This window comes from Colletotrichum orchidophilum (genome assembly GCF_001831195.1).
Source record: "Colletotrichum orchidophilum strain IMI 309357 chromosome Unknown Scaffold_71.1, whole genome shotgun sequence".
Taxonomy (NCBI): domain Eukaryota; kingdom Fungi; phylum Ascomycota; class Sordariomycetes; order Glomerellales; family Glomerellaceae; genus Colletotrichum; species Colletotrichum orchidophilum.
Genome location: NW_019173027.1, coordinates 68615 through 80635, shown reverse-complemented (window position 1 = coordinate 80635; position 12021 = coordinate 68615). Strand labels below are relative to the sequence as shown.

Sequence of the window (12021 nt, the reverse complement as noted above, 5' to 3'; positions counted from 1 at the left end):
AAGAATGCTGCTCAATGTTGGAAAGTTTTATGCGTCGGGATCTGAGTTAAATTGGCCGTCTTCCGGAAGGTCTCTTGATATTGGACGTCATTGCTTACGGAGCTATCGAAATCCGTCTCGCATAACCATCATCGGACGATTTCACGGAGGTTCGAAACGAGGTGTATTAGCAAACTAATATAGTCATTTCAGATACTGACTCCGACCAGGTCGTGTACACTAAGAATGCCCACAGATAAGTCGAGGGCTGGCGATTCTACCACATGAACGGCAAGTACTTCATTTAGGTCACCAAATCCGGAGACGAGCAACACTATGCTGGAATCAAAGTCGCGTCCCTGGGCACCATATGAGACCCGGGGGGTGATTGCCCAGATGAAGGCCCCGGGGCCCCGTCAAAGGGGTAGGAGCGCCGCGTCAGGGTGGCCTCGCTTCTACCCAAGACGGAAACTGTGGTATATGCCACTCTGTGACGTCTACACTGGTGGTCGCGCTCCCATCTTCGCCCAGACTGGGTAGGATGACGAAGGGCGGCCTTCCGTAAGGTAGTCATAGAAACTTACTGAGTATGTACTTTAGTATGTTATCACCAGCAACGCAGATCTCAACTTTGTTGAATCTCCCTGGTTCAAATCACTTCAAATAGGGAGTGATATTCAATCTGCAAGCTGGCTTTGACCGCCACCTCTCTCAACTGCTCCCTGCCGCTTTCGGCGTCTTATATTTCGCTGTTAGGAGATGCTATCTTGCACGAATACAATTATCGCACCACGATGAGATTCAGTTCAGTCTTCTGTCACATGGCTTGGTTTGGTGGATCACAAGGTATCAGTGAGGATCGCGTTTTCACTTTCAGCAATAAGTATCGTTGAATCCATCAATGATTGAACCGGATACGAGCTGAAAACAATGAGCGTCTCTCATCTTCATCACGAAGGCATTCCTGCAGATCAATTGAAAGAGAAATCAGGACTCAACTGGGGATGTGCTATTCCACGCCTCCCAAACGCATTAGAGTGCTGCTTGGCGTCTTACGTTGCTGGAGGGCTTGGCAACTTAGTGGAGTTCCGGTTGGATGCAACTTTGGACTTGGCCTTCGTAGGATCTAGGACACATATTCGCATTTTCAATTTCTATTGGCTTGATTGGAACTCGCTTGATAGTATTGCTTGGCACAATGTGACCCCAAAATCCCAGCCATAGATTCTGCTTCCAACACAGCTGCACTTCTCCTGACCAAACGATGATTAGCCCACGAACCATCGTAACGCACAAGTGCAATTAAAAATTTCTCAAATACCTTAACAGCCAATTCATAAGTGCCGCACATGAAAGGATTTTTTCCCAAGAGCTAGGCAAGTCTCATATCTCGTAACCTTCTGCAGGCAACGTTTGTATACACACCGCGCATCTTTTTTAATGACCTGCTGCTTTGGGCATGGCTATGCTATCAAAAGGCACAGCTGCGCAAAATGGCCAGCACAAGCGCGATCCTTCAGATAGGCACTCCTTCCAATCATCAGAATCACTCTCGAATATTATCAAGCTTTTGGGTAACATACCTCCAGTTCCAGCAAGACAGGGCGAAGCCGAAGGTTGAGTTGCAGGTGCATATTGGCCAGAAGAGGAAGCTCGCAAAGCCTGAGGCGTCGAAGGCGAATGCGGGAAACCCATGAAATTTCTAGACCTTGAAGGCCACGATTAGAAAATGAGATAGCCGGAGAGGCCGGGTTCTCGCAAAACATAAATAGTCGCCCCTTCTGTTGTCATCGACATAGTAAATCGCAACTTCACAGCAACTCACAGCCTACAGTCAATTGAATCCTTACTTCAGCCAACCAAGCAAATCACCTTTAAAAAAAAGGCAACATGAAGTTCTCCATTTTCACCTTCGTCACCCTCTTTGCTGCCCTCGCGGCCGCGGCTCCCGCTCCCGAAGCTGAGCTCGTTGCCAGACAGTGCTCTTGCCACAAGGTCGGCGGAGAGTGGATTTGCAGCGGCAGGCTGTGCCCCAAGGACTTTATCCCTACGCCTGCCATGACCAAGAGGGGCGTCGAGATCGAGGCTCGCGGCTGCAGCTGTAAACCTATCGGCAACGGCGAATATCTCTGCACTGGAACCAGTTGTCCTTAAACGATTGGTTTCGGAAGCGTTGGATTGACGTCAACTTTGTTCAATCGATTGGGAATGAGTGAGTTGATTCTTTGAGACGCTGCATAGTGTGCTTGACTGACCAAACATTGTCTTGTAGGTTGCACTCCTATGTAATGCCCAGATGGGCTGGAGTGGTAGTATCCTCTAGCATGATCGTTAGCTATCCTAGTCGCTAGGTGCAGCAAATGCTTTTTGGACTGGATGGAGTGACAAGACTGTGAAACTGAAGATTATTCAGTTTTGATAAAAAGTTTTCGTTTACGAGAATTAGTTGATTCGGCGCCTGCCGTTGAGCATCGCTCGACTCTGCAAGAATCTTGATGCTGCCTAACTAGTGGAATTTTCTCACTTGGGCTAGCTTTTGAGTGAGCGGCCCAATGACTTTGAGGACCCTTAAAGCATTTGCCTTCCTACGACTCAAACCAATCGCAGCCAGTGCCGAAGCTGTCAGACTATCATAGCCGGACAGCGCAAGCATGTGCTATCCAATTGACCACATTAGACGATTTCAGTCAATTAGGTGCTTGTCATAGCCTCCCACTCTGTCCTGCAGATGGACGCCCGTTGCAAAGCAGCCCCTTCGCTAGCAATGTCCAAATTGGGAGTGGTCGATTGGGAGAAGTCGTGTAGAACTGAGAAGCGTGTTGTCATAAGATGATTCCCGTCTTTGTAGTTGCTGTAATTTCTACAAGCTTATGTTCATTAGACGTTGCGATCAGAGGTACAAGTTATGTTTGTTGGTCACTGGGATTGACGAGCTAAGCCTCGCCGACCTGAGTATTGTTCACATCCAATCGGCTTGATCACAGAATTCAACTACCAGAAATATGGAATTGGCCATCAGATGCATTTGTCCATTGACATCACAAGGAGTCGGAGTCACTGTCCCGAAACGGACGTTTCAAGCTTCCGTGACCCAGCTGGCGATGATAGAGACTGGAAATCAAGCCGTTGAATCACAAATCTACCGATGCTCGGCTTAACTAGTCGTCGGTACTAACTTTTCAGCCGCCGAAAAATGTCGATGCGGCGACGGGACAATAACGGACTTTTCACGGCGGACAATTCCAACCACCGTCCACCGATCCAAAAACCCTGCATCTTTAAAATCGCTTTCGAAGGAGTACGAGATTGGTTAATTTATGGCACCGGATTAGGGTGGGATACATAGCCACGTAACTTCACGGGTCGCGGGCGCCTATGACGTTCGCATGCCCGACTCTAGTGCGTGTGGCCATGCCTGTACGTACGTACTTGGGAGTGATACGCTCGGTTGTAGTCTATGACGGTGATCGCCCAGCTAAGACGTGCCAAACCGCACGGCCTCGAGCCGCAACTAATCTTGTCTTACCGGTAAAATAGGCCACTCCCTATTTCATTTTGTATTCGTACTGTACCGGTGTGTAAAGGTAGAGTTTCCGATAGCCGACGTAGGGGCCATTTGCCCTTACGGGTGGAACCGGCGTTGAACAATCAAACAAATATACTAACAATGTGTTTCAGATGCTGGGATTCCCCATACGGACCGACTTTTTACAAATGTCCGGGGCCGTTCCGGTCGGTACATGATGGAAAGCACGGTAAGGCCACGGATTCACATTCTCCCCAACAAATCTTTCTTTAAATGTTCGCGGCCCGCGAGAAAATTTAATAAAGGTTTGGACAAGCTTTCAGCGAGCTCTGGTGTGAAGTAGAATCTATTCCAAAATGCCATCGGACTCAAAGCTCCCAACTTCAGGCCGAACGTTGGCCATCTTCGGCGCAACCGGCCGCACCGGGAGCGAAACACTGAAAGCCCTTCTTTCCAAGCCAACAAATCCCTTTTCTCACATGAAAATCTTTGTCCGTTCTCGCGAAAAGCTTATCAAAACCTTTCCACAATTCAAGACGGACGACAATGTCGACATCATCGAGGCCCAGGTCACCGACGAGACCCGCGTGAAAGCCTGCCTCGACGGCGCCGACACCGTCATCTGCGCGCTGGGCGAGAACGACAACAAACCCACTGTCCGTGTTCTGCAAGATGCAACAAAGACAATCGTCGCGGCGTTGAAGCAGCTGCAAAAGGAGAGAGGAGCGGAGTGGACGAAGCCGTGGTTCATTCTGCTTTCGTCCGCGACGTGGAACGAGCGATTCGAAGAGAAGTCGCCGAGACTCGTGAGGTGGATGATAAAGAATGCCTTTTATTATCCCTACGCGGATCTCTTGAAGGCACATGCTTGCTTGCAGGCTGAGCCGGACCTGTTGCTACTGTTATTGGTGCAGCCACCCGCTATTATTGACGAAGAGGCCAGCGGTTACACCATTAGCACTGAGTCCGTGGGTCTGGCTTGCTCGTACCCGGATCTGGGTGCGGCATTCGCAGAGTTGGCCACGGAGGAAGCGTACAAGGAAACCGGCGCCGTCGGTGTCACGTCGGAATTAGCGAAGGAAGGCTTCTCGAGATACGGGCCTGAGATTCTACCACGAGTCATCTTTGGATTGATGGCTAGTTTCATTCCAGGAGCTTGGAGGTTTATTCCAAGTGTGTGAGAGTTTTGGTATTGTTACACGTGGCTTTGGTTCAATTACAACAGATAAAAGCCAACTATTCAGGGTCTTCATGTGGCTTCCCCATGTCAACGTCGCCAGATTCCTAGACTCGCTGGACAGTCAAAACGCCCTTGATCAAAGACCTTAGTATACCAGGTTTTGGCCCAGTACGCCGCGATGTCGTCAGCGAGACAGCATCGTTATTGCGCAGAGCGTCGTCTTGCTGCTCTTCTGACAGTGCCAGGGTCTCAAGTTCTCGGATTTTCCACACGCGGAGGAACCAGACTTTTGGCGATTAGTCAAACGAAGTAGCCAGATAAAAGCGTTTGTGACAACTTACTTGAGATGAAAGCCGCGACGTACATGAATCCCGTGAACAGCTGGACGGGAAGATAGGCACTGATCCCGGAACCTTTGATCGTTAGAGCAATGGGCTCGGCAAACGTTGCTGGGATCACGAGGATGATCCAGAAAATAGACAGTGCCGATGGGAGAAGCTGCATTCCCACCACCTCAGCGCCGACTGGTGCTACTGTCGGCCAGAGTATCCCGGCGAATGCGCCGAAGAGGGCGAACACAATTAGGCCTGCGAAATTTTTGGCAGCAAAGATCCAGAGGAAGAAGGTGGCGAGACCGGCTATGATGGTGCCTAGCCCAGCTACGTTGATGCGGCCGAAGCGATCACTGACTAAACCGATGATTGGGCGGCCGATACCTTGGGACACTAGGTACATAATGGTTCAGCTCAACTCATAGTAGGATGCTTCATGAGACAGAGACCAACTCACGATTGAACATAGCTGACACAATGGACCCTTGGCTGGCGCTGAACCCAACTGTTTGAGCGTAGTCCGCCAACGAGAATACGGAAACGACGTATCCGAAGAGCCCAAAGAAGCCCCAAGCGACAAACAACCAAAACTCAACCCTCTTGAAGATGTCTTTGTGGAATGCGACGTGGACACTGCCGAGGGCCTTGTTTCGGTCCTTCATCATCAAACAACACGAGCCGTTCACGACGAAGGACAAGATGGCGAGGATGCGGAACGCCCAGGGCAGACCGATGTTGCGGATCATGGCGTTCGTGGCCAGGGAGTAGATGAGACCTCCCACGCCGGAGCCGGCGGTGGCGATGGAGTTTGCAAACGAGCGGCGGATGACGAACCATTGCGGTACGACGCCGACGGTGGAGTTGAAGGTGAAGCCCATGCCGATGCCGAAGCCAATACCTTGAGAGAGCAGCAGGTGCCATATCTGGGTCGTGAATGATGCACCAATGAGAGCGGCCCTAGAGCGCGTTAGGAACCGGGGCGGAATTTCCGTACCGGAAGACGTCGGAAGTGGGTGAAGGAGGGGATCGGGCGGCTTACGCTTGGATCACGACGCCGATGCCGAGAGTCGGTTGCGTGCCGATGCGAGGGATGCAAAAGGTGACCAGCGGGGCAATGAGAAGGGCTGGTTCGCGCGGAGTCAGTGAGATGACTCGGAGAATTTGGGGCGATGGGAGGAGACTCACCGACGGAGAAGGACAATCCGCCGACGAAGGCGAGTGAGATGGGGCTTGCGCCGGGAAACGCTCCGGAGTTGAGATAGTAGGCGAGGAAAACGGCGTAAGACTGGTCTCTAATGTGAGAATTCTCCTATTCTATGCAAGACGAAGGGCTACTTCTAATAACTCACCGAGTTCAAGCCCCAGGTATGAGCGTTGATGAGGAAGACACAGCCGACGACGACCCTGACACACTTCAGCGGCTCGATCTCACACACGTCTCCTCGGTATGCGACGATTGTTTGTAGACCGCAACTTACCATCCATAGCCGCCCTCTTTGAACTCTACCTGCTCACTCGGCTGGTGACTGATTGGGGTCGCCGCTGCAGAGCCATTCTTCTCATTCTCCTCTGCCCTGGAAGCACTGTCAGGCATCCGTACCACGGCACCGTGGCTGTCCTGTTGACTGGAAGGATCAGAGTGAGAAGGCATACCGGGCAGCGACAGACGAGGTGCAAGCGTGCTGTCAACTGGGGATGAAGGTGCGGCAAGACAGGTTTCGGCAGAGAGAGAAAACCAGCAGCCTCGGCAGCAGTAACGGTTGACGAGTTCGCGGGGTTAATTAGTCACTCGGGGGGCCGACACCGATTGTTTCGTTTGCCTCACGTTCTCGGGGGTTAGGTTAGTGACAAAGCAAGAAAACCTGAATCATCAAGGTGTTCCCCCAAGCCAAATACCGTATCTAGAGTCGCGGGGATATGGCTGTTTAGCAATTGGAGGCGCAAGAGGCGAGCGAGCAATCATTGCAAACCGAAGGGCGCGTGTAGGGCGTGTTTGAGTTTTTTGTTTGCTGTTAGTCTCCGCCGGGAATATGATGGGGTTGCCGTGCCGCTGCTGTGAGCGAATGGCGAGCCCGGCAGCAAACAGCAACAGACAGACATTTGGGGAAGCAAATAGGCGAGATTGAGTCGTCAATTAACAGCTGCAAAGTCAGCGTCTAAACCCGATGGAGTGTGGCGCCGGGGCCGATGTCCGCGATATGTAATAATGGAATCATTCCATTGGCGTTATCGCCTGGCTGATGTTTGCCGTGTGGATCCTGGCCGGCCTCGGAAAGGCAAAGCTTTAACGAGCAGATGTAAGCACCCATCGGGTTCTGAGTCGTAGGATCGGGCAAGTAAACCTCGCTACATTCTTAGCCATTCTACAACCTTGGTTGAGTAACCGTACTTCGTAGTTCTTTTTTGGTGGTGATCTCGCCGTAGCCGAGATTTGTGGCGACAAGCAATGTTGACCGCATCGGCAATCTGGGTGACACCGCCGCAGAACGCCGACAAATAGTGGCACAAAGTTTTCTTCATGTCTCCATCGATCTGTGCCGCATTTTCAGCGCTAATTTGACCTCCAAAGTGATTCTCTCCGCGTTGCTGGGCCAAGCTCCGTGCTATTTGTCTCAGCCGGGACCGACGTCCGGACCGTGCCGGCTCAGTCCCCGAAAAGTCGGAAGACAATGCGGCTTCGGTGATAAGATAAGATCTAAACACAATTGATCAATGGGGTACTGATATAATCCGTCATAGTACAACCGTCATAGTTGAAGGCTAAGAAAGTTTGGTCGAGTGAAAGGCATTATTCCAACTCTCTAACTCGAAAAGGGCTTTGTACTAGATTCACTTCATTCGCAAGCTAAACCATAGCGCTGCAATCCATTCTATTACTCCCAAAGGTACGTGTAAGTTCAATACCAATCCTTTTCAATCTGCTCAAAGAACATATTTGAACAGGGGCGACCTGTCTCCCAGGTTGAACAACTCCTCTTCGGTATACTTGGTCTTCGCCTCCTCGGCAATTCTGGCCTTGCGCGCGTTCGCCGACTTGTAGCTCCACTCGAGCAGGAGGGCCACAATCAGTCCAGATCCACCAAAGGCCAAACTCAGGCCGAAGCCAGTAGGATACTTGGGCTTCTCGCTCTCAAGGTACATAAAACTACCTACAATGCCACCGACGTTACCAACACAGTTCATCAACGCGATACCAATGGCTCTCCTAGAAGCAGGGGCGATATTGTTGGCGTTCCACGAAGCAGCCGCGGCTTGAATGGGGTAGATGCCGACGACGGCGAGGACGACCGAGAAGTATGCGACTCCCTTCTTCGCCTCGAGCGCACCATTGAGAGAAAGAATGATTGCGTACGCAATGGCAACGATTGCCAGGGGAATCGCCAGGAAGGGCATCCGCCAGAAGAAACGATCAGAAATCTTGGCAAAGGTGATGGCGGAAATCGCAGCGGCGACGTATGGTGGCGCAGAAAGAAGCTGGGCCTGAGTATTCGCGAAACCCATAGCTTTTGTGATGGTCGGAAGGGTGAACTTGATACCATAAGACAAAGCCGACTGACACACCAGGAAGTAGGCCTGGACGTAGATCCTCCAGTTGGTCAGGTTCATCTTGAGATCTCTCCAGTTGACCTTGCCACCGGCGCCGGCCTCCTCGCGGGCTCCGCCTCCCGACTTGATGAAGATGGAGAGCTCCAGGTATCGAATCTCCTCGGGCTCGAGCCAGCGTGTGGAGAGGGTGGGGGTGTCGATCAGGAGGAAGAAGCAGCTGGCGCCCATCACGACGGTGGCGAGACCTTCGAGAATGAAGATCCATCGCCAGCCTTCGAGCCCGGCCACGCCGTCCATTTCGGCGATGGCGGCGGCGAGAAGACCGGAAAAGGCTCCGGACAAGGCACTGGCGCAGTAAAAGTACGAGATTCGAACCGCTAGGTCTTTCGGCTGAGGACATGAGTTAGGCAAGGAGACCAAGAGCGCGTTCGGGGATGGCTGCTCACCATGTACCAGTAAGAAGTCAAATAAATTGCACCAGGGAAGAATCCAGCCCTGTAGATGTTAGTTAGAGGATCCTTATCATCCAGAAGCTTGTGGAACTTACTCGAAGACTCCGAGAAGAATGCGAGTAACCATCAATCCGCCAAAGTTCCTGACCAGCCCCGTGCAGGTCATGATGATGCCCCACGAGAGAGTAAGGGTACCGAGATAGAACGAGGGACGCTTGACTTTCTTGAGTATAATGTTGCTGGGGACTTCGAAGAGGACATAGGGAATGAAGACTGGTTGTAACTTGTTAGCGAGTTTGTCTTTGAGGTCGACTGAGCAAAATCGATCAAAAGCCTTTTTGGTAGCACTCACAGATAGACAGGACAGTATTGTACTGCACACCCGTCATGCCCAAGTCCTCGACCATGCCTTCGATTTTGGCATTGCCAATATTGGCGCGATCGATGTGGCAGATCAAGTATAGGAGAGCCAGCACGGGAATTAGACGAACATCAACCTATTGTCGTCTGTCAGTCGGTGTGACGTGGTACTTCGGGTCTCAGACTCCCACCTTATGGAAGGTCTTCTTTCTCTTCTCCTCGGGGTAGTTGTTGTAAAAATCGGCATCTTCGGGGGTCAATCCATACACGCGGTAAGGTCCGACTTCTATGGCGTCTGGTAACTTCTCGAGATGAACCTCTCCAGAAGGCCTATGGCCGAAAACCTCAGTATCATTCTTCTCGATGGAGCTCCTCTGGGAAGTCATATTGATGGAGAGTCTGTGGTGTTTGGGTGGCTCGAGGAAAACAGAAAGCAAGGCGGCAACACTCTTCCACTTGAGACGATGGATGTTGCTTTTCCAGCTCTAACTCTTCATCTCAAAAGCCCAAGATGAAGATCTCTTCCCATGATACTTATATTTGATCAGGAACGCCTCGTAATACAAACAAATCCACCGCGAAGGAAGGCAGGGGTGGGCCAGTAATACCCCAGATCTCCAAAAACACACTAACCCCCAGACTTGGCGACCACGGAGTGCGGGGAAATGGTGCCATTGCCGGTCGGAAATGCGGACGGCGAGACGGATTCTTCATCAGATTCCAATCCTTATCCGTGGGGTAGTATCCGTCATGTCCGCAGGGGCCATTTGGGCTTGCCATAGTCACATTGCAGGAGGCTGGTCGACTGATTGGAAGCGGCTGGGATATGTGGCAAGACACTGCTAGACATGGCATCCTGTTGGTGCGAATCAGCCCGAGAAAGTCCCTACCTGCTTGATGGTAGGAGATGTTGCGTGATAGCCGCATGCGAGAAACTTCAAGAAAGCCGGTTGGCTTGATGGCCTCAATGTCGTGCATTTCCATCGTTTCGTCGGGGAATCTTCTTGGCTGATCTGTCTACAGGCTGGCTCCGTGCGGATTCGCCAGAAAGATGATAGCCTTAGAGAGATGTGACTGAAAAAGGAGCAGAATGGTCTGATTCGCCTTCTTATCTTCACACGTCATTACTTCGGCAGCCTGTTGGGCGATTCCCTTCTCTCCCTCTTCTGCCAAAGTAAATTACAATTTAGAAGCCGGTGTCCGAATCAGTCCTGATATCTTTGATAGAATGATCCTATCTTGGAATCTTCGCGAATCTGTCGCGCTTGCTTGACGATACTGTTATTCTCAAAAGGATCAAATTACACTATAAGATCGCATTTGCACAAGCAATACTTCTATCTTGTTAACCCATGGGCCCTCAATCATCTGAGATGTGATCCATGGCCCCGACAATCAGGTTGCGTTTCGAACTCCGGCACCTCTCGAGCGGTTGACGTAGAGATCAAGCGAGTCGCCCGAAAGCTTGACATAAAACGTCGATCTATGGCTGTCATTTTGGAAGCTGCCCCGCGCATATGCAGCGGCATTCAATGAGCGCTGTTGGTCCTCCCCAAAAGGACACCTGGATCATTTGTTTCTTGTGGGAGACCCTTGTCCGGTCCAATGTAACATCAAGAATATCAAGCTTTGGAAACGTAATAGGCACATAGCGACGCAGTATCCAACTTCCAACGTGATTGCTCTTCGTACACGGAAGCCGAACATCGCCAAGCTAAGCGGTTGATCAAAAGAATCATAATACCAGTGTCGTGTTCTAACAGTCTTCAGTAAAGCCTCAGAGAGCAGGATAAAGCAGACTTGAAATAAGCGGAGAAGAGAACCGACATCACAGCCAGTATGGAGTTAAAGACGAGGACTCAGAACGTTGCCGTCTGGGCTGTTGAACCATAATGACATAGAGGTGGCTATTTCTGACATCCCAATCATCTGCATCTGGATAGCTGCTACATTTCGGCCGAACATGATCTGGCGAATTCCGAGGGGGTTACTGTAGCATTCTCGGCTCTGATCTGAGTGAATTCTGTCTACTACTGGCTGACACCAACTTTTACCGATGCTGGGTTATCTAGTATATCAATTTGATATGACACTGACATCGCTGATATTTCCAGGCCTCAAAGAGTTGCCCGATTTGGAGTTACACGGCTTTCGAGTGCATTATCGGCAAATTTTGAAGTCATCTCCGCCCATTTTGAGATAAGAGACACAGGGCAATATGGGTTCGTTTTTGTGTCGATCCTACGTCAATGCAACTTCTTCGTAGTCAAAAAAACAATGTCCATGAAGAACATGGCTTTCCTTCGGCTTTTCATGCGTGGGAAGAGCATAAGTTCCCGCATTCTGTCTGCAGGCGGACTAATCTCCCCGAGCGGGCCGCTCAGAGAGAGTGGACTGCATGCATCATGTATGTGCTGCGTCGCTACGTCTGTCCACCTTCCCTCGCAATGAAATTTTTCATCCCGTATCCAATGATATCCTTGGCAGTAATCTACCGGAAATGCATGGATTCTCATATAGGTAGCTATGAACCTCACTTGCCTCCACTTACCGAGGCTTGACCTGCACGCAATTGCTTTCCAAACCGAAATCTGTAGCCATTGCCCTTTCGCGATGAACGGTACAGAAAGCCAAGTGAGGTGGAAA

At 50.9% G+C, this 12021-nt stretch overlaps 4 protein-coding genes across 4 annotated transcripts; 2 read left to right on the top strand and 2 right to left on the bottom strand.

Annotated features, from left to right (window-relative positions):
- Positions 1–1869: 1869 nt before the first annotated feature.
- Positions 1870–2133, top strand: CORC01_08376 (uncharacterized protein; the record flags this gene model as incomplete). The annotated part of the gene is made up of 1 exon (XM_022620007.1): positions 1870–2133. The coding sequence occupies one exon, from the start codon at positions 1870–1872 to the stop codon at positions 2131–2133; it is 264 nt and encodes an 87-aa protein (XP_022473464.1).
- A 1728-nt stretch (positions 2134–3861) lies between these two features.
- On the top strand, positions 3862–4686 carry CORC01_08375 (uncharacterized protein; the record flags this gene model as incomplete). Its single annotated transcript, XM_022620006.1, has 1 exon — positions 3862–4686. One exon carries the CDS (start codon positions 3862–3864, stop codon positions 4684–4686), a length of 825 nt encoding a protein of 274 aa, XP_022473463.1.
- A 103-nt stretch (positions 4687–4789) lies between these two features.
- Positions 4790–6668, bottom strand: CORC01_08374 (major facilitator superfamily transporter; the record flags this gene model as incomplete). Its single annotated transcript, XM_022620005.1, has 7 exons — positions 4790–4971; positions 5027–5410; positions 5475–5974; positions 6057–6141; positions 6203–6302; positions 6367–6421; positions 6496–6668. 7 exons carry the CDS (start codon positions 6666–6668, stop codon positions 4790–4792), a joined length of 1479 nt encoding a protein of 492 aa, XP_022473462.1.
- Positions 6669–7939: 1271 nt separating this feature from the next.
- CORC01_08373 (major facilitator superfamily transporter) lies at positions 7940–10359 on the bottom strand (the record flags this gene model as incomplete). Its single annotated transcript, XM_022620004.1, has 6 exons — positions 7940–8953; positions 9010–9058; positions 9111–9288; positions 9368–9512; positions 9567–9830; positions 10009–10359. 6 exons carry the CDS (start codon positions 10357–10359, stop codon positions 7940–7942), a joined length of 2001 nt encoding a protein of 666 aa, XP_022473461.1.
- Positions 10360–12021: the final 1662 nt, after the last annotated feature.